The sequence below is a fragment of the Dipteris shenzhenensis genome, chromosome 8 (genome assembly GCF_047967505.1).
Source record: "Dipteris shenzhenensis isolate YYH24624 ecotype China chromosome 8, Dip_SZ_1.0, whole genome shotgun sequence".
Lineage (NCBI taxonomy): Eukaryota > Viridiplantae > Streptophyta > Polypodiopsida > Gleicheniales > Dipteridaceae > Dipteris > Dipteris shenzhenensis.
Window position 1 is genome coordinate 4,849,231 of NC_141603.1, and position 22,414 is coordinate 4,871,644.

Here is a 22,414-nt window from a genome sequence, read left to right on the forward strand (position 1 = left end):
ATACTTTTTTATTCATTCTTCCCACAAATCTATTATATAAGGAGGGAGATAATTGCATATTTTCTTTCTTGCCATCACTTGATTGTGTAATTGTTGGACAAAGCTCACGACCTTGCTACTGAAACTACAATTGGATAATAGTGAGGATTCAGGTCCAATTTGGAGTTAGAGCCATGACAGAAAGGCTGCCTACCACAACCTAGTTTGGCCTCAGTATGGCTTCTTGAAATTTTGTTGTTATTAAGCCTAAGCATTGTAATTAGTTGGGAAAAATCTCTAACAAGGATGCGTACATGTGTACATGAGAAAGGGTGGGCATGGGGGGATGTCTATGTTTGAGTGTTGTATGTGTATGAATGTGAGGGAGAAAAAAACATGTGGCCTTGAAGCTTGGAATTTCATTTCTTGGAATTAAAGAATTTTAAGATCCGACCTTGAGACCCAATGGAGCGGGTGTCCAACTAGTCGTAGACAGGTCATGATGATTACAAGAATAAAGGAATAATAAATATCAAGCCTCTACTTTGTATGGTGTCCAAGAGTTTGACCACAATATTAAAATATAGTTCGAAGCGTTCAAGAGTTTGACCAGCATGTTCAAATTGATAGGCAAAGGTTGTTATTACATTTATACAATTTCAAAGGAAGTAAGGGAGAATCACAGAGTCTTTAGTAACAAGAGCGGCACAAACATGCTATAGACTCCAAATGGGAGGAAGAAGTCAAATCGTACCATACGCATATATAGCTCCATTTGGAAGGAAAAACATCAACACTATTAAGTGCAGCCCACATGATAAACTTCACCATCCACCCTCCATGGTGCAATGCATCGCGCGCGTCTCTCTGGTCCTTAACTCCGATCATAAGCAGAGAGAATATAGAGAAAAACAAGAAATTCCCAAGGCTAACACGCATCATAGCCTGCGTCTGAAACCATTGTTGATCGGGAGTGTGGGCGAAACTGTTGATCCCAGCACCAGGAGAAAAATGAGCAGCGATACATACCAGAGCTATATAGGAAGGAGCAAAAGGGGGGAAGATGTACATGGGATGTGCTCTATGAAAGGTGCTAAGAACTCCCGGAAGGTGAAGGAAACGATGAGGGAGAGAGCGAAAAGGCATAGTAGGTGATTCAAGCGGAACGACGGGTGATTCCGCAAGCGAGAGAGCCGCAAGAACACGAGGCACAGCACGACGCAAAGCAAGAAGCCATGATCCCTATCAAAGTATGATGAAGATACACACACAAAAGAGATGAAAGTATGAAGATCACACACACACACACACACAAATGACTGAGGCTTCTATGGCAGGGGCTAAGAAAAGGGAGACGACATTACATGTGGGTCTCAAGGGTCTATGGTCGCCCTAAGAAGAAATCTGGCGAATTTTCAGAAGACATCTAAGTTTCGGGATCTCTAGAATTGGAAGCCACAACCTCAAAATGAAAATCTACCGAGAGAGCAACACAAAAACCTCCATGAACTGCGTTGCAACAAGACAGCCGCCTGCCCAAGAAGAGAGAGAGAGTGCAGAGAAATCTCAAAGATTGGCACAACCGCTTGGATTAGTATAAATTCAAGGTTTATAAAATAGAAACGTCGCTCAAACACAAGCTAGAATTTCTTTTCATTCCACAATGCTACCTACAAAATGTTGAAAAGAACAATCATATGAAAGTATCAATCATTCATGAGAGTCAAAAGAGAGAAGTTTGACACTCTCGTTTGTCTTGTGCCCGGTCTCGGACTCCGGACTCCGGAGGGACCAGGGTGTTGACAATCAAGGCCAAAGAGAGAAGTTGGGACACGCATCTGCAGTCAAAGAACAGGCCTGGGCGTCTAGACGCCCGAGAGTGTTGACAATCAAGCCCCAAGAGAGAAGGTTGACTCATTCTTCTCCACAACATCCATCGCAGTTATTCGTTTTCTCGCCTTCGCATCGATTTATACTCTAGCCTCATCGTTAATTCCCCTTACAATTTTGAATCAAAGCTTCCTGTGCTTCGTTTGGTTCTTGCACAGATTGTATCAACAGCGCAGTCCTCAACGTGATTTCTGTTTGATCCGTTTCCACATGATTCTGGTAAGAACCGTCCGACAAGCTCTGCATTTCAAGTTTGAAGTGTTTGAAGCTTCCCGCAATTCACCATCTCTAAATCAGAACCTCTGAGTTACAAATTCGGCCATCAGCACTTAAAATACCGCAACCAGAAGCATTACCAACGCCGAAGCCCCTAGGTGATCGAGCACCATCGCTGGAACGTTTGCTGTTCCTTACATAAGAAGAAGAACTGTAAACTGACATGGCGGCGGGAGTAGATGAAGGGGCTACGGTTCTCACAGCTAGCCAGACGATGGCGCTCGATCCAAATGGCAATATTAGCTTCTCCCTCTTGCGGACAGCCAGCCAGAGACTGCTCGATCCAAATGACAATCTCTTTTCCCGCTCGTCACGTTATCGGGCCGAAACGAATGACGAAGAGGCTCTCACATGGGCTGCCATTGAGAAGCTTCCTACCTATGACCGCATAAGGACCGGCATTTTGCACAATATCGCAGAGAACGGTACACCGATACACAGGGAGGTACACATCAAAAGCCTTGGGCATCCAGAAAGACTCGAGCTCCTCGACAAGATCTTGCGCGAGGCAGACGAAGACAACGAGCAATTGCTTATTAAGCTCAGAAATCGAATCAACGTGTAAGCTGAATTTGTGATGTATTGCTAACGTTTCAGTTTGCTATCCCCCAAAACACATACAGTAAATCGTGGTTGGCGACTTTCGGACAACTCTTAGTGTTGACCCGCAACTCCGAAATACCTCTCTCTCTCTGCGGCTGTAATAGACCAAAAATAACATGTAATGCAGGGTCGGTATTGAACTGCCCAAAATTGAGGTTCGATACGAACACCTCAATGCCGAGGCAGATGGGTACGTTGGGAGTAGAGCCCTGCCAACAATACTTAATTTCTACTTAAACATAATAGAGGTAACTGTCTGCACTCATCAGTTCCTTCCCTTTTGTGACGTTTAGAAAAAGAATTAATCCGTAGGCAGAGCCCCTGAAAGTCATTTCGCCCTTCTGTAGCCACAACTAGCAGAGGATTCTAGGAGGCTTTTGGAAGAATCGAAAGCTGACTGTGTAACGTTCATTTCACATAGGGGCTCCTTGCTGGAGTCAACCTTTTACCAACACGGAAGAAAAAAATAGCAATCCTCAATGACATCAGCGGAATTTTGAAGCCTTCTAGGTACTTCTATGGAATCAAATGTCCATGTTTTGAAATAAGATTTTAGTTGAATGTTCTGCTGGACGTCAAACTTTTCAATCATTTTGCAGGATAACCTTGCTCCTGGGTCCTCCAGGTTCTGGTAAAACATCTTTGCTACTGGCTCTTGCAGGAAAGCTCAGTCCTGAACTCCGGGTTGGTACAAAAATGTTTTGTAGATCAATAGCTGGAATTCATTAATGTCGATGCTCTTCATGTACATTCGGACATAGTAGCTGAAATGCGCCACTAAGTGATTAGTTTTATGCCGAATATAAAACTTTTAAAATAGTTCTCATATCTGGAGAGATTCAACGTTCCAAATCCATTTCAGGTTTCAGGGGAGGTGACCTACAATGGACATACTTTTTCTGAGTTCATCCCTCAAAGAACATCAGCTTATGTTAGTCAGGAAGATACACAAATTGGTGAAATGACTGTCCGTGAAACCCTTAACTTTTCTGGCCGTTGTCAGGGTGTGGGAACAAGATATGGTTAGTATTATTCTACGGGGAAGGTGCATATTTGATTCGGCTTTCTTTCGTTGCATACAAGCAAGGGAATCACCTAATTCCTTCTTTACAAAACGGTACCTTTGCCAAGTTCCAATCTAAGAGACTGGGCTATGTCATGACAGAAATGCTAGCGGAGCTCCTAAGAAGAGAAAAGGAAGCTGGAATAAAACCAGATCCTGATCTTGACATCTTTATGAAGGTACAATCTTTCCCATTTCCATGACTCGATTTATGCTTTCCATTTTAAAGGTCGTCATAACCCATTGAGATGTTCAAATTTTCAGGCTCTTGCCATGGAAGGGCAGGAGACGAGTATCATTACTGACTACGTGATTAAGGTACTTCAGTCCTGCATGGGTACATGCATGCATTCCCCAAAATGCTGTGGCGGTCGCTTCTCGTCTCCCTTACTGTTTCTTCTGTGACAGATTCTAGGCTGTGGTTTTCTACTAATCCTTCCTCTGTGACAGATTCTAGGCCTTGATATATGTGCTGATACAATGGTTGGAAATGAGATGCTGAGAGGCATTTCTGGAGGTCAGAGAAAAAGGGTGACAACAGGTCAGTGATTTATCAGTTCGACAGGGGAAATTTCTAGGGGGACGCAGATTAAATGGACCCTTGATTTTTAGGCCACGCTATCTAGTGGCTCCGATCCCCAGAGATTGCTGATTGTCCATGCTTTTGCAGGTGAGGTCCTAGTGGGACCTGCTAAGGCCTTGTTTATGGATGAAATATCCACTGGGCTGGACAGCTCAACTACCTATCAAATCGTGAAATATTTGCGCCAGTATGTGCATTTGTTGGACGGGACGATGCTAGTTTCGCTTCTGCAGCCTGCTCCAGAAACATTTGAATTGTTTGATGATGTCATATTACTTGCTGAAGGCCAAATTGTTTATCAAGGACCAAGAGAATTAGTTTTAGACTTTTTCCAGGAAATGGGTTTCAAGTGCCCTGATAGAAAAAGCGTGGCAGATTTCTTGCAGGAGGTAAGAATGAGTGTGCTTGTGCAACGTGTCCAAAACTTGCAGCTGGCTTAATATGGAGGATGCGATTGCCCTTCTAGATTCTGTTCTCTCGTGAGTTATTCTATGCTTTGTCCATTTCTGTAGGTTACTTCACGGAAGGATCAAGAACAATACTGGGCAAACAAAAGTCAGCCATACCGTTTCATCTCTGTGAAGAAGTTTGCAGAGTCCTTTTCCTCCCACCATCTGGGCCAACGTATTCGAGAAGAGCTGTCAGTACCATTTGACAAGGCAAGGAGTCACCCTGCATCTCTTTCGACTAAGAAATATGGACTTGACAAATGGGAGCTGTTCAAGGCATGTTTTTGGAGGGAATGGCTGCTCATGAAGCGCAACTCCTTTATTTATATCTTCAAGACTTTTCAGGTTGCCATTTCAAGATAGCATACTGTCAATTATTAAGTTTTGTGAAACAAATGGAGATTCACAGTTATCTTCTTCCTGATGTGAATGGTGAATGCACCTCTCCTCCAGGAATTCAGCTGACATAAACCTGCTTTTCTTTCACCTTGCAGATATCCATAGTATCACTCATTACCATGACTGTTTTTTTCCGTACGAAATTACATCCAGACAATGTCGCGGATGGGACTATTTACTTGGGAGCCCTTTTCTTTGGCCTGGTCTACATAATGTTCAATGGACTTGTTGAACTTTCTTTAGCTGTTGGACGGCTTCCCGTCTTCTATAAACAACGAGATCAATTCTTTTACCCTGCTTGGGCTACTTCCATACCCACATTCATCATTAGGATACCTTTATCCATATTGGAAGCAGGAATTTGGGTATGCCTTACCTATTTTGTCATTGGATTTGCTCCCGACGCTAGCAGGTCCGTGACAAGCTTTTGCCCAAAGTCTTCGAGTACATGCTTGCATTCTTTTATAGATTCAGTGCTTATAATTACTTGATTGGTTTCCCTGGACAGATTTTTTGGTCAATTTCTACTCTTATTTGTGGTCTCTCAAATGGCCTATGGACTCTTTCGCTTCATGGGTGCTGTTGGTAGAAATATGATCGTTGCAAATACATTTGGTGCTTTCGCACTTATAATTATCTTTGTTCTTGGAGGATTTGTCATATCCAGAGGTAGGAAATCTTGCTTCTGAGAGAGGGACAAGAGCCATCAAGTTTTCTATAGCAAAGGTCTAAATAGTTGTGAAGTTGAAAATTGTCTAAATAGTTGTGAAGTTGAAAATTGACAGAGAACATTCACAAATGGTGGGTTTGGGGATATTGGATCTCACCGATGATGTACGGGCAAAATGCACTAGCAGTAAATGAATTTCTGGCACATCGCTGGGACCTGGTAGGCACATCCTGTAACTAATGCGATTTTTAAGCCAGATCTGCAGCTCTTTTAGTGGAATTTCATTACTAATAACTTCAGAATAGCAGACCCTTGTCATGTTATAAACTGAACAAACTGCTCATTGCAGCCATACAACGATACTACCGTTGCATCAACCATTGGCAAAGCTGTACTGAAGGAACGGGGATTATTTACAGATGCTTCTTGGTATTGGATCAGTATTGCGGCACTGCTTGGATTCACGGTGCTATTCAATGTGTTGAATACCCTGGCATTGACATATCTGAATCGTAAGACTACTTTTATTCAGTGCTGATTTCATAGTACAGCACACTTATCTCGATACTAAGTTTCAGTATCTCTTGCCTGCAGCAATTGGCAGACTGCAAGCTACGATTTCAGAAGGGGCTCCTGAAGAGAAGGGTTTACATCGCACAGAAACACAGTCACATCGACGACATTCAAGATCAAACCATCCCTCTTTGTCAAACGATTCCAACAGCTTTTCAGAGCAAGGTGCTGACTGTTAATACCTGTACCTATACTCTCAGTGAGATGCTGTCCTTCCTAACCTGCTCAAACTGCTAATGCAAACTGGCGTTGGAATCGACAGGCATTGAAATACAGGGAAAGATGTCAAGCTACTTCTCTTCTGCAGGTTCTGATGCTATTGATGCTGCTGATGAAGCAGATGTGGAATCTCCAATTAGGGGCATGGTTTTACCTTTCCAGCCATTGGCTATTGCCTTTAACAACATGAATTACTATGTTGACATGCCTGCCGTAAGTCTTTGTTAATGGAGTGCATTTTGTACCTGTTTGTGACGTCCCTTTCCGCTGAGGCTTTAGTGTGGCATAAAGCAGGTAATTCCATGCTGTGTCACAGGAAATTAAGCAGCATGGAGTACCCGAGAAGAGGTTGCAGCTGTTGCGGGGTGTGAGTGGGTCGTTCAGGCCAGGTGTTTTGACAGCTTTGGTTGGTGTTAGTGGTGCGGGGAAAACAACACTGTTGGATGTATTGGCTGGACGGAAAACAGGGGGGTACATTGAGGGTGATATAAGCATATCGGGGTATCCGAAGAAGCAGGAAACTTTTGCTCGCATTGCAGGCTACTGCGAACAAACTGACATTCATTCACCAAACGTTACTGTGAAAGAATCGCTTATATATTCCGCCTGGCTTCGTCTATCTAACGAAGTGGATGAACACAGTCGAATGGTAAGCGGAAGCTTCAGAAGCATGTACAGCCAAGCCTTAATTCTTGTAGGATTTCTGCTATATGGAAGAGTTCTCTCTAACAATGCACGTGGATGTGTGTACACGTTTTAGATGTTTGTTGATGAGGTTATGGCGCTCGTAGAGCTGAGCCCCATTCGGGATGCTATGGTTGGCCTTCCCGGGGTCAATGGGCTATCAACTGAACAGCGGAAAAGGCTAACGATTGCTGTAGAGCTCGTCTCGAATCCTTCCATCATTTTCATGGATGAGCCGACATCCGGATTGGATGCACGAGCTGCAGCCATAGTCATGCGAACGATCCGTAATACAGTGGACACAGGGCGGACGGTGGTCTGCACAATTCACCAGCCTAGCATTGATATATTCGAAGCATTCGATGAGGTAAACTTTAAAGGGACTGTTTGCGTCTTTGGGATTTCAGCTCAATCACTTGATGGTTGTAGCATGATGGGATGCGACATTGATCATGTACAATTGAGTCATTGACGGGAAAGGTTTAAGATGTGATCCTTTATAGCGTTAATACGTCTGAGAACTGAATTTCATACTCACGACTAAAAATTGCTCCGAATCCCGATGCGCTCATTCGAAGGCTCACAGACTGTCAGACTGTATTATGTTGTTCGCAGTTGCTGCTCATGAAGCGCGGAGGACGAGTGATTTATGCAGGGCCTCTCGGGCACGACTCTCAAATTCTCATTGATTACTTCGAGGTAAGCTACTTACAAGTTACGAGGTCCGATGAAGCATGAATTTTCCGTGCGCTTAGCGCTATACTCGCAAAATTCGGAACTGACAAACGTAATTATAATAGGCTATACCTGGTGTTCCCAAAATCAAGGAAGCTTACAACCCAGCAACATGGATGTTGGAGATCAGTTCGCCGGGAGCTGAGGCACAACTTGGTGTTGATTTTGCTGATCTATACAAAAGCTCCTCTCTCTTCGAGTATGGAACTTCCTTATGAACGTATTTGCGAGCATGCTGCTGTTATGCTTTGTGTCTTCTTTGAAATTAAGTAGCGGGCCTTTAAGTCTGGCAATGTTTCTCTACTCTGCTCTAGGCGCAATCAAGATCTTATCAAGCGGTGCAGTACACCAGCCCCAGGCTCGGAGGATCTTTACTTCCCAACCAAGTTTTCTCAGAACTTTCCGGTGCAGTGCATGGCCTGCTTTTGGAAGCAATACCGATCTTATTGGCGCAATCCGGACTATAATGCTGTTCGGTATCTGTTAACGACGGCGATTGCAATTTTCTTCGGAACCGTCTTCTGGGACCTTGGTTCGAAAACGTATGTCAAGATCTCTCTGATCGCGTGGAATGTGTGGAAGAATCAAAGATAAGTGTGAAGAAGTTTCTAAATGCTCCGAGTTGCTATGTGTTTGCAGAGCTCAGCAGCAAGATATAGTCAATATCATGGGTGCAATGTATGCGGGTACTCTGATTCTCGGAATGATCAATTCAAATGCAGTTCAGCCAGTTGTAGACATCGAAAGAACCGTCTTCTACAGGGAGAAGGCAGCTGGGATGTATTCTCCGTTGGCTTATGCGTTCGGACAGGTACGCGAGGAAGCTTGTAGAATCCAGTTAGCTGAAACTCCCAAATTCAACTATTTTTGTCTTCATCGGGGTGTGATTGGTCACGTCAATGATGCATCTGTTTGAATCCGTATTAGCGGTGTGGTGGTTCACACTAGCTCTGCTGCTAATTTATGTCACCAACTTCTGATTTGTGTAGCGGTTGGAGGATGGAATGGCCATCCATGTAGCAGTTGGAGAGTTGCCCATTGGAGTGGGCGGCCTTCATGGGCCGGACACAAATCACAAATCTTGTGTCGGTATCTGGGCCTCTCCTTTCTATTGGGCCAACTAGGATGGCAGACCTTCACACCACCTTTTGAGGATGGCTGCCGAGTGGTGTGAACTTTGCAATGAGTCTGCATAGAGCCTACTTGCCACTTGGCTTATTCCAACTGTGCATATCCAGAACGTGGCTCACATTTGCCACCCCCTTGCATACGACCTCTCACAAGTCACGGGTTGGCACACACTGCCTTTACTCCCATCTGTTCTTGTAGACCTTGTGCTCCAAGGGTTTTTCAGTGTCCAAGGTTTTTCTCTTGTATTTTTTCGAGAAACAATGTGCCTTGATTGTCATTAGAAGGCATGTTGGAGTGGTCACAGGTTTCTGCAGATCAGGCATCAACCCTCTCAGCCACGACAAGTAGCCGTATGTTTGCTTCAGGATGCCTAAAGGTTGTAGCTATATCTTGCTACCAGCATGCTGACTAGGCTTCCGTAAGGCACATACTGCATATCTGCAATCTCCTTTTGGGTAATGGGACTCATCTCCTTGGTCAGTGGCATGGCAGGTTCAAGTGGAACACTTGCAGTTGAGCAATCCTGCATGTTGCAGTTTATCAAGACCACCCTTCTGTATCGAAACTGACCTATCCAGAGCCTGTGACCTGGTCCAACATCTCGTCACCTGCATACCTAGCTATCTTGCTACCAGCAAACCTCTGTATCTGCAATCTCCTTTTGACACATCTCCTTGGTCAGTGGCAAGGCAGGTTCAAGTGGAATACTTGCAGTTGAGCAATCCTGCATGTTGCACTTTGTCAAGGCCACCCTTCTGGATCGAAACTGACCTATCCACAGCTTGTGACAAAGCCTCCCTGCTGTATTGAAACTGACCTATCCACAGCTTTTGACCTGGTTAACATCTCTTGAATGCCATGTATCTAGTCGTAGTAAATAGTAGAGACCGTAGACAATGGGCAAGCCACATTCTTAACAAGGCATCTGCAACCCCATTTTATTTTCCTTTCTTGTATTCAATGTCAAAGTCTTGATGACTGCATGGAAGCCAAAGACGTGTGATTAGTCTTGACTTTGATCCTGTCGCTATACAGAAGCACCCTGTCGAAAGCACGTAGGATTGCCAACATCTTCTTGTCATAATGCTTAGTGAGCTGTGTGTAATCTAACTTTCTGCTTTCAACAAAGCTCACACACCATGCTCTTGCCTTAAACAGCCCCAGTCCTTTTCCATTGGCATCTGCTTCCACAATAAATGACGGAGAAAATTCACATACTGACACAAGAACATTAGTCAATGCGAATTTCAGATCTTCAAAACCAGCTTGCGCTTTCGTTGACTAGAAGAAAGCATCATTCTTTAGAAGATCTGTGAGAGAGGCTGCTCTTATGGCAAAGGGACTTATGAAATGCCTATAGAAGGAGGCGAGGCCCAAAAATTCTCTCAGCTCTGTGGGATTAGGTGGCTATGGCCACTCTCCACACCCTTACACATTTTACCTTTGAAGGGTCCACTCAAATCCCATTCTTGTCCGAGGTAGTAAACCGCTTCCGCCATAGAAGTGCACATGTTGGCTTTAGTGAAGCTCTTTGACATGTTCAATGTGCTCGTGTTTAGTTTTCCTATAAATGAGGATGTCATAAAAAACCCGGCACGCAATAGAATGGCTGCATTATCTTGCTTATTAGTGTTGGAAAGGTGGCCGGTACATTAGTCAATCCGAACGGCATCACTTTAAACCAGTAAATGCCCCTTTCTGTGCAAAAGGCTGTCTTGTGCGCATCAGCCTGCTTCACTCTTTATCTGGTGGTATCCTCAAATCTATCTTAGTGAAGCACTAAGCACCTTTGAATTCATCCAACAAATCATCAATCTTGGGGATTGGAGCCCTTTTTTCAATTGTGGCTTTGTTAAGATCTCTGTAATCAGTGCACGTGGAGTATGAACCATCTTTCTTTTTCACCAGAATTACGAGAACTATGAGGTATGAAGTTTTTCTCAAGCAACTCCTTTACGTACCTGCGACTTTCTCCCGTTCCACCTTATTGTGGCATTTCTGCAAATATTTAGGCAAATTCTGAAAGTGTTGCATGTCTACATCTTCCACGTGAGGGGTGCTTCCTATCTGAGCTTGGGTCCATGCAATTATAGCTACTAGGGAATTTTTTTTTGTAATTACTAGGGGATGGGGACGAAATATACCGGAATCACTTTAAACAGCTCTAAACTTTTCATTTCAGCTTCAAACTTTAAAGACACAAAAATCCATAGAAAACTGAAATTTACATTGATCAAGATGTTTGCAATGTGCATGATGCCATAGAGGTGCCATAATGAAGCAAGGGTGGGGTTGAGAGGAGGGACCGAGAGGAGGAAGGGGCTGAGCAGTGAGAGTAGAGGCTGAGAGAAGGGGACTAAGAGGAGGGGGACTGAGAGAAGAAGGCTGAGAAGAGGAGGGGACTGAGAGGAAAGGTTGAGAGGAGAGGGTTGAGGAGAAAAAGGCCTGGGTGGGTTGAGAGAGGCAGAGACATTTATCCAACATGAACAGGGACACAAAAGTAGTGACCATCAACCCCTTAAATTATGTCCTCAAAGCCTTGATTTTCCGCTGGACTTTCCACTATGCTTCTAAATGCTTTGAACCTTTGAAAGACTCTCTCTCTGATGAATTCGATGAAGATTTTCTTGGAGTGATCATCCACAGAGATAGAGAGTAGTACGCACAGACATATCAATGAACTACATGCAGCAAATTGCAGCTCATTCACTTGTGCTGACTCGTAGGCTACATTGCCAAGGAAACAATATGATCAAGAACATCTAACAGTTTACACCTACATGGAGGTTACCTGTCCTAAGTCTACCCATAATCGCTACTTGGCTTATTACAACACTGCATAGCCAATGCGTGGCTTCCATTTTTTTACCACAAATGTCTGTTCTCTTATTCAAAAACTAACGTCAAATTGCTGACTTATTCAAAGACTAACGGCAATTTACTGACGTAACTCTACTTCCAAATGCTGAGATTTCTACCAGTAAATTTGACACGGAAACTTTGTTGCAGGTGTGTATTGAAGTCCTATACAATTTTTTGCAGACTGTCATCTATGGGGTAATAGTTTACTCCATGATGAACTTCCAGTGGACAGCCGTCAAGTTCTGTTGGTTCATCTTCTTTATGTTTTGTGCATTCGTATACTTGACCTTTTATGGGATGATGGTGGTCGCGCTCACTCCAAACTATATGGTTGCTGCCATAGTTTCATCAGCCTTTTATGGCCTATGGAACCTCTTCTCAGGCTTTATGATCCCCCGAACGGTAAGTTCTTCATTCAGTGTATGCAATGCAGCTACAGCATGAAAATTTTGGGCCTTCAATCACCTATGCAAAAATGTAGAAATTCCCCTCCCTCAAATGCATTAATTTGTTTTGGGGCATATGAGGGGTGGGAAAGGAATGTTATACGAAAAACCCATGCCAAACATATCGGTTCCCCCCCCTTTAATATTCGAAGTCACTTCACTATCTTTTGGTCTTTTCCTCCTGCATTTTTTCTCATTTTGCTCTGTTGTAGTTGCTGATTAGCTTCTTCTGCAGCTACTTCCGTGAACTGCTATGCCAAGCTCTTCGTTGCTACTACGAGCGGATGATTTGCTTCTTTGTAATCAGCATCATTGCTGTCCCTTCTTGCGTCTTGCATTGTTACCACTACAGATTCATAGCTTAGTTTGCCATATGCAAAAACTCATTGCTTGCTTGATGCCCTTTGCATAGTGCTTGTATATGCTTGTGGTAGTGAGCTTGTATTTATGTCCCATGAAATTTCAAAGCACAGGTTGTGTGATATATGTGATTTGATTTAGACCAATATTTTTCTTTGGCTGTGGTTTATTTGGTCAAATTTGAAAGACTAATCCATTTTGTTACCGGAGATCTCAGATCGTGGATAGTCAAGTAAAATATTAGTGGATATAAGAGGGGGACTAGGAGTCAGTCAATATGTTTGAAACAAATAAAATTCATCCACGCCCAACGAATTTGCATATTTAGTTTTTGAAGTTGTCTGTGGCCATGTGAGCGCTGTCTAAAAAACTTGTCGGCATGCAATGCAGCGAATTCCTGTTTGGTGGAGATGGTATTATTGGGGGGATCCTATTTCTTGGACGGTATATGGCTTGATGACTTCTCAATTGGGTGATCTGGATGGCGTATTTATTGATGTCCTTGGAAAGGGAAAGCAGACGGTACCTCAGTACATGCAAGAACAGTGGGGTTTTCGTCACGACTTCCTAGGAGCTGTAGCGGGAGTCCACGTGGGGATTACGATACTGTTTGCGTTCGTGTTCGCATTTTGCATCAAGGTTTTCAACTTCCAAAAGCGTTGATCATACTTCGAAGTTTCGGTCGCGCAAGGATGCGTCAAGGAGACCACGATGATCCATCGCCGCTAGTTCTTCAATGGTTTTGGCCGCCTCGTCGCACGTTTGATCTTGGCACTCGTCGCGGCGTCGATGACGTGTCGTCTGTTGGTCTCACCAATATTCATTCCCTAAGGTGTAAATTCCCATACAGCCAGCTGCCACTCCCTTATGCAACGCACACCCCCCGATTCTTTGTTGACAAGTTTCAAAACGTACCTACTAAAATCCCAAAATGGGATGTGGCAATCCTCACTCTAATTCTAGACGGATTTCGTGACGTTATGGTGTTTTTCCAGTATCCAATTGTTTTCTCAATGTCTTTTTATGAGCTCACGATGTCCAAAAATGCATAATTAAATACCCTTGCATTTCTTTGTAGCCACATTGCTTCTCAATTATCATTTTGGGACACCTTGTCGTCACCAATCTCCAAATGGCTCGCTCGATTTTGAAAATCTAAAACTAACAAACTACAAAAAATTTTCATCCCCAATCAATCGAAGTGCATTCCTAAATTTTTTGAAGAAAATTCTAGGAGGTTCGGGTGGTAGGCTCTCTGAGAGGAAGGCGAGAGAGAGTTGATTAATTAGTTGATTGCTATGATGCTTGATTAACACTTAATTGATCATAGTTGAGGCATGAGAGAGAGAGAGAGGACGCAGCGTGAGAGAGGAAAGGAGCACCTGAGATGGAGGTAGCAAGGGGAGATAGAAGGGAGAGAGCAAGGTGGTGGCATAGGCTTCGAGAGGGAGCTAGAAGCTTCAGATAGGTAGAAGCTTTCGCTCAAAAGACGCTGCGAGAGAGGAAGGGAGCACCTAGGCTAGAGACAAGAAGGAGAGATAGAAGGGAGAGAGCAAGGAGGTGACAGAGGCTTTGAGAGGGAGCCAGAAGCTTTCACTTAGCTTAATTGTCTTGCCATTTAATTAATGCAACTTTTGCTTAGCTTAAATTGTTCCACTCTCCTCGCTACTAATACTAATTGGGTTTTTTCAACATTGTGGGCACCTATTTAGTATCATTGTAAAGTTGACTAGAAAAAACCCACGTGCTAAAGGACACCTTCCTACACTCCCTTTGAAAACTGCAATTCATGAATAGGTGAGGATCTTTGGGGCTCTCTTACGCCTCTTGCATCTATTGCTTTTCCTTTACCTCTTGTTCACATAGCTCTATGCATGATTACCCATAGGAGGAAGGACTGTTTCTCAGGGATGTCCTTGTCCCATAACCACTCAAACTGTGCGTTGCAAGCACTCAGTGGGTAAGGCCTTTCTCATGATGTTGAGACCTTTCCTCTAAAGCCAACAATTGGCATAGCCAATGCTCCTCCAAACTCAACTTCTCTCCCACAACAATAAGACAAGGCACCACAAATTCCATTTTGAAGCCATATGCTAAACATCCATAGTAGTTTTGTAAGATGTTCGAAATTCCCAAAGAGCGCTCGTCCTAGTCCATATGGTTTGCATCTTCTTCAAAATCCGTCGCAACATCTTATTGGTAGACTCTGCCTAGCCATCTGCCTACGACTAGTATATCATAGACTTCTTATGAACTATCATGTTCCTCTTAGTAAGATAATGGACCATTGCATTAAGAAAAGTGACTCCCTTGATCACTCACCAACTTAATAAGCCAAACTAGGTCACAACCATCTCATATGAAAACTTGGCCACAACCATGAGTCTCCACCCATTTGTTGTAGTACTTGGTTGCTACATTCATATATTTCTGTTGCTATCATTCTCCGACAATAGACTTTTGCAACATTTTTGAAGCTGTATCAAAATGCATACAACCGTTCAATCCCAACCAAGGACTACGGCCTCTGGATGAAGTGCTATACTGCAATGTATCAAACAACATCAATCTGAATTTTGCTTGTATATTTTGAATCTGAGGAACTTTGTGAGATCTACTTGAAGTTTAAATTGTTAATTAATGTGTCATCTTTTAAAATTCCTACGATCTACATTGCAAGTTCCAAGCTTTCTATTACAACTCCCATGCTTTACATTAGGAATCACATGATTTAATTTGTGCATCCCATGCTTTAATCTACATCATATGATTTCATTTGTACTTCCAGTTCTATTTTTTAAAAGTCCCATGCACATGGTGATTGTGCATTCGTGCTTTAAATTATAAATTGTCCCATGCACATGGTGATTGTGCATTCGTGCTTTAAATTATAAATTGTCCCATGCTTTACGTTATAAGGCATGTGATTTAATTTCATTTTTGTGATTTTAAGCCGTGCATGCATGGTTTTAATACATTCTGTGCTTTAAATTATAAGTCCCATGTTGTACATCATGAGGCACATGAGTTAATTTTGAAGTTAAGCAATTTAGAGAGACATGAAGTCTTATATTTTTAAGTCCCATGCACATGTTATATGTTCTATGATCTAAATTATAAGTCCCATGCTTAACATTATGTGGCACGTGCTTAGATGCAATCTTATATTTTGAAGATGTCTTGTGACGTTAAGGATTTTAAAAACTATTTTAGCACCTTGGTAATGTAATTAATTGTCTTGTTTTTAAGAATATGAAATGTCAATAGAGGGGGTTAATGTCTTTATTAATGATCCTCATAAGGAAACCCCAAACCCACCAATACTGGAGGAGCCACTTGATGCCAATGTTGGTTTTGTACCTTGGTAGCCCGAATTGTCAGTGGAGTCAAATCATGCTAAGGCTCATCCAATATTAAGTGAATAAATAGTTCTTCTAGGAAAAGAGAGTTTAGGCATCGTCACACTATGGGTCCTATAAATCATGACACTAATAGGAGATCCACTTAGCCTCAAGCGAGTGGCTAAGATTTGTCCATGAGATTTTGTAAGAAACACATTGTTTCTTTAAATTGGAAGTGCAAGAAATAAGTACTTGCATCCCAAGCTTGCTGGCTTAAAACACAAGACATTAGACAATATCTTACTTCAAAGGCTCTAGAGGTGATAGGTGTATGTTCATGACGTATAACATCGTCATGTCAATCACATACACAAACATCAACTCTCAAGAATAGCAAAGAGAAGGCTAACTTAGCACAAGAAAGTCAGGACTAAGAATAGAGAAACAAAGCCTCAAAGGTGTTGTGAATCACAAGCACACAATAACTTGGTTGAGCTAGCCACTGCCACCAAGGTGTCATCATAGAGGACTTGCAAACTTGAATTACATCCAAAGATGAGGAGATCTAGACACTAAGAGCTCGCATCCAGGCACTAGAGGATGCAATCACAAGATACAAAAGCATGTTTGGGGATATAGACATGAATGATGCATTTGACTCATTCAAATTTACACAATTGACTAATTTAGATAGCCATGATACAAGACTAAGCAATCAAAGACCTACAAACGTTGTCCCTACTTCTTTTTCTTCTGAGCTTATGTAATGTTATTCTTGTAAACATATTGACTTTGATGCTATAGACATGTGTTTCATCTTGTAGACATGTTCATCGCATGTAATTTTATGAATATGATTTTGAAGAGAATATATGGAAGGAGAACATGATGTTTATCCTTGAATCCTCATATACGATTTCAAATGAATATGTAAGATCTCAAAGATCACATATACATTTGCAAAAAAAAAAAAAAAAAATTTGTTGAACATAATTCTAACATTGAGCACAAATGAATATGGGAAGAGAGAGTAGTAGTTGAACTAGACATAACTTCAAGTGTTTAATCAGATCCTTAAGACAATACCAAAAAAAAATCAATCCAAAAAATAAGATAGAGAGATTACTTGATCCAAATAGAGAGATTACTTGATCCAAAAAAAAATCAATCCAAAAAATAAGATAGAGAGATTACTTGATCCAAATACCAAAAAATAAGATAGAGAGATTACTTGATCCAAATATGCATGCCTATAATAGTACAAAATCTTTCCATCTTAAATCTATTGCCTAAGGAGTCTTCTAAATACACATGGCATCCCCAAATGATAGTCCCCTACACTTTCTACCATGTTCCACTTCTTTCGTATTAAGCTATGAAATTGGGATAGGTTGTGTGAGAGACATATCAAGTGGACAAGCCACGTGTTATTAGAAGACACACTCGTTGAACATGGAATTCATTTTTTTTACTTGATTCACATTCTGTATAGGTCCAATTACCATGTACCTATGAAACTACATGTCAAAGCCATCAAATTAGCTAAGAAAGATAAGCACTCTTCAATTTACATAACATATTCTCATATCCATCTATCTATGTGAATCATACAACATTTTATATTGCACTTAGAATGGGTGTGATATCATCGGTCTCTTTGGCCTCCTCATTGTCTTCTTTAGTGAAGGAACCTTTAGCTTACCTGTTGTTCATCATTGCCATGTGCATTGGATATGCTTGCTACCTTGGTTGCAACATTGAGCCCTTTCAAGAGTCATAGGTTTCCAAAACAATAAACTAAGTTAGCATCCCTTGATGGTTTCAACCAGTTGAAGTCTCTTTGAATGAATAAAATCATATGTACTCCAATTTTTCTTGCAAGCACTAGATGATGGAACAATTGAGAGCACAAGTGTTGCAAGATACTACAACTCAAATGTATCTCCACCATATTTCTTCCACCAAGTTGGTGAAGTAGTAGTCTTAATAGCATCAAGATGCTAAGGGTCTCCAAACAAAGCTTCACAATTTGTGTACTTTACTTCTTGAAGGGTAGTTTTCCCTTGGAGTCAAGATGAGTCAGTTTGGTGTGTTCTAGTGAGTTCTAGTCTTGTGTGTGACTGTGTATCCTATGGATGCCACGTGTTATATTGGGAGTTATCCCATATGCATTGGTGTTCATGTGTGTGTTGTGCAATATATAAGAGCTATACTTGCCTAGTGTCAAATCAATCAAGTATCAAACCGACAAGCTCTTTGGTCTACATGTGAGTACTTTCATTTTGTTCATTGCTCTTGCTATTTCATTTCCATTTCATTATGTCTCTCTTTGAGTATCATTATCTCTCTCCCTAGCCTACCCTCTCTCTCTCTCCCTCTCCACCATGCACCTTTAAGAAGAAGCATGCATGGCTTCACACGTTCTTTAATTCTTTCCACATTTCTCCAAAATGAACTAGATTGTACAAGGGGCCCACATCTATTACCCACAATTGTAAATTTTTTAAAGACAATTCTCCCATCATTTGTCAACAACTTTCTTGACCAAATCTTGGAAAACCTCCAACAATCTCATGAGAATAAGAAATATGTGGCGAATCTAGGTTTTAAAAATTTCCACAACTCCTTCATTGAGTGTTCCCTAAATACAACATGTAGATACTAGTGTCTCTTTATAAAATTAACAAGAGTATTTGCCTCTTACAACATTGATTGAACAAATGACAATTGTTTGATATCATTCAATAACAAGTTGATAGTATGAGGACCACATGTCATCCATGTCATGAAGGGTGGGATCCTTCGTCATGATCATCTCACCTGTAGCTTTATAAATTGATTCATTGTCCATCACAAATGCATAATATTCTTGCTGTTACCAATCTTATCTATTGCGCGCTCATATACTTCAAGAATACAAGTAGTATTTTTTTCTTTAGATAGGTATCAATACTCTCTTCAAATATTTTTCATTTGGGTGTAATGCACATAAAGTTTATCAAGGGTCTTTGTTGCTTTTTGGTCTACCCATCAAAAGTTCTCAAGTGTACAATGATAAAAGTGGGAATTGAATCAAGAATTGTTTTCTTAGCCATACTATACTTTTTTCCTTGTCAAGGTGAACCGTTTGCATTTTAGTATAATCTAGCAAGACAATAGATTTTGCGAGTGCATTCCTATGATTGGCTTTTGAGGACATTTTTTACTCTAGATTGCTCCTTTAGTCACTTAGTCATGCTTGGATTTGTTTGATCCTGAAGGGGGAAGACTGATTGGATATTAGGTAGTGTTGCTCTATCACCCTATTGAAAATTAGTTACAAGATATTAGCTAAGGTCTTGAGCCTGTGGTGGCATGCCATCTTGTTGGCATCATTCAGAAAATGTAGACATGATTTTTTCATGAGCATAGCACATTGAACAACAATTTTACTTTTTGGGAGGTAGTGGGTCGGGCATGGGAGCATTCTCAACCTATTGTAGTCTTTCTTTTGGATTTTGAAAAGGCTTACAATAGGGTGGAGCAACCATTTTTGAAGGGCACTATGCAGAGGATGGGGTTCTTGGAGCATTGGATTCGAGGGGTCCTTGCCTTGTGTATGGGAAGTTCTAGATAAATGCGTACCAAGGCCGTACATAATATAAGGGAGGTCTTCTCTCTCTCTCTCTCTCTCTCTCTCTCTCTCTCTCTCTCTCTCTCTCTCTCTCTCTCTCCCTCTCCCCACTCATTGTGTCAAGGTTGACCTATAGCTCCCTTTTTTTCCTCTTCATGGTAGAGGCTTTGGGCCAATTGCTATGCTCCTAGACAAACAAGCTCACAATGATGTACCTCAACAATTCAATAGAGAAGGAGCTACTAGAATGGGAGTTTGTAGATTACATGGACCTTTTTGTGAAAGGCATGGTAGAGACTCTAGAGGGATTCCATGGTGAGGTTTTGGGATACTAGATATGCTCCTAGATGAATGGCCTCATGATGTTGCACTTCAGCAATTGATGGGAGGAGAAGCTACTAGTTAGTAGTTGACATGGACCTTTTCGTGGAGGGCATGGTGGAGACTCTAGAGGGAGTCCATGGTGAGGCACTAACAAACATCAAGAGCTACAAATCAGTTGGATTTCTCACTACAACTGAGGAGTCTAAAATATCTTGGACTGGGGGTTCCCTTTTGGTTTACATTAAATCATGTAAGGGCATACAACGAGGGAGCTAGGATAGCAAGTGGGAATTGAAATCTTAGTGGAGAAACAAATTGTGGGGTAATATATTCTATTATAGCTCAGCCAAACTACTCTCCTTAGCAAGATGATCCCTTATGGCTAACCAGGTCCTATTGGCCATGACTTGGTAGGTAGCCTCATGTTGTTTTCAAAGGTTTCATGTGACAGATCATGCACAACTTCTTATGGGCTAGATTGGATGGTACAAGGAGCTCTAGAGCCACGAACTCTACTTCTCATGGTATATACCTCATGTTGTTTTCAAAGGTTTCATGGGATAGCTCATGCATAAATTATGGGCTAGGGATGCTTGACAAGGAACTCTAGAGCTAGGGATGCTTGACAAATAGTGGTCCTACCCTAGGAAGAGGGAGGACTCATCATCATACGTCTAAAGATGCAAAGCAAAGTCCTGTTGGAAAATCTGGTAGTGTGTTATGTCACCCCAGGATCAAAGCCCTAGAATCTCTTTCTTCAAAGGGGGATTCTTAGAAAAAACCCCTTGCAAAAGGGGGCTTTAGAATGAGCACCCCTTGCACAATAGGCCAATGGAACTGATGGATATTTTCAAAAGTCCCCCTCATTGGAGGGACTCATTGCTAGTGAGGAGTCTACATAGGGTTTAGTATTGATATCCAATGAGCACCCCCCACAAATAGGCCAATGGAACTGATGGATATTTTCAAAATTCTCCTTGATTGGAGGGACTCATTGCTAGTGAGGAGTCTACATAGGGTTTGGTATTTATATCTAAGGGACTCGCATGGTTCATCTCTCAATATCATAAGGAGTTTGAGCATCAGTCCCTTCTGCAATTCGAATGTTCAAATTCAAGAGCTTCATGCTGGGACAATGGATGTAGATCAATTGGACACAGTTAGACATTGGAAGATGGAAGCATGTGCAAGATCGCTCTTCACTTGAGGGGCATAGGCATGTGAATACTAGAGATATACAAGGCCATCCTTGAGCCATGGTGAGCTAGTTTACGCAGAGTCTTAGCACCCTCTGTGATGGTTGAGATAGTTTTCTAGGATAGGGGTACCCCTGAGGATTCAATATTTGCAATGAGCCCTTGGCTCCTTCCAGTCAGTAGATGGAGATACAGAGAGAGGATTACCAGAATTTGAATGATTCCTTTGAGCAAGGTGGTGGTTTGAGCAAAGTCTTTTGTTAATTTTCACATTTCAATGTAATCATTTATATTCAAAAAGTAGCATGCACTACAACTTCTACGATTGATTTCCTACCCATTATATTGTGAATAACCATAGTTCATTTTTCACATTCTAGTGTAATGATTTATGCTCAAAAAGTAACATGGGTACTTTTGCATTTTATGTCCTACCCATTGTATTGTGTATAGCAATTGTTCTCACATATAAACAATAATAATTTCTTTAAGATTGAAATTTGAGACCTAAACAAGCACCTAGATCAATGGAAATATGTACAAATCAATTGATTCTACTCTAATTATCCATATAATCATCATTTTTACTATCAAATGTGATTACTTCTCAATGTGCCATTCTATAATAATCAACCACTGCACTATGATTCTTTAGAGCTATTTTTACTACCGAGAGTGATTATTACTCTATGCGATTATTAATGAATGTGCCATTCTATATTAATCGTAACTATAGTTAAAAAAGAGATACAAAAAGATATTTTAATTCAAATTAAACTATCATATCTATAACTAAACATTATAGTCACCCCATACAAAGGATATATATGTAGTAGTAGAGATGGGGGGGAATGTGTCTAGATCGTGCAAACTCTATCAATATACTTAGACCGTTTGGTACACGTGTTGGTTGAGTGCATAGAGAATAGTGTAATGTAGAGGTTCCCACAAAATATTACTCAAATCCAATATATAGAGGCCATCCCAAAACATGTATGACTCCACAGGTGGTTCACAA

At 41.5% G+C, this 22,414-nt stretch overlaps 1 protein-coding gene across 1 annotated transcript; it reads left to right on the forward strand.

Moving 5' to 3' along the window:
- The first annotated feature begins 1,922 nt into the window (after positions 1 to 1,922).
- LOC147899004 (pleiotropic drug resistance protein 1-like) lies at positions 1,923 to 13,692 on the forward strand. Its single transcript, XM_087377902.1, has 24 exons — positions 1,923 to 2,706; positions 2,876 to 2,996; positions 3,170 to 3,258; positions 3,348 to 3,432; positions 3,611 to 3,770; positions 3,914 to 3,990; positions 4,076 to 4,129; positions 4,262 to 4,352; positions 4,482 to 4,783; positions 4,907 to 5,188; positions 5,338 to 5,654; positions 5,751 to 5,911; positions 6,028 to 6,131; positions 6,262 to 6,424; positions 6,507 to 6,650; positions 6,748 to 6,917; positions 7,021 to 7,353; positions 7,465 to 7,755; positions 8,004 to 8,087; positions 8,189 to 8,322; positions 8,438 to 8,665; positions 8,763 to 8,934; positions 12,264 to 12,518; positions 13,313 to 13,692. Exons 1-24 carry the CDS (start codon positions 2,309 to 2,311, stop codon positions 13,583 to 13,585), a joined length of 4,488 nt encoding a protein of 1,495 aa, XP_087234028.1. The 5' UTR covers positions 1,923 to 2,308; the 3' UTR covers positions 13,586 to 13,692.
- Positions 13,693 to 22,414: the final 8,722 nt, after the last annotated feature.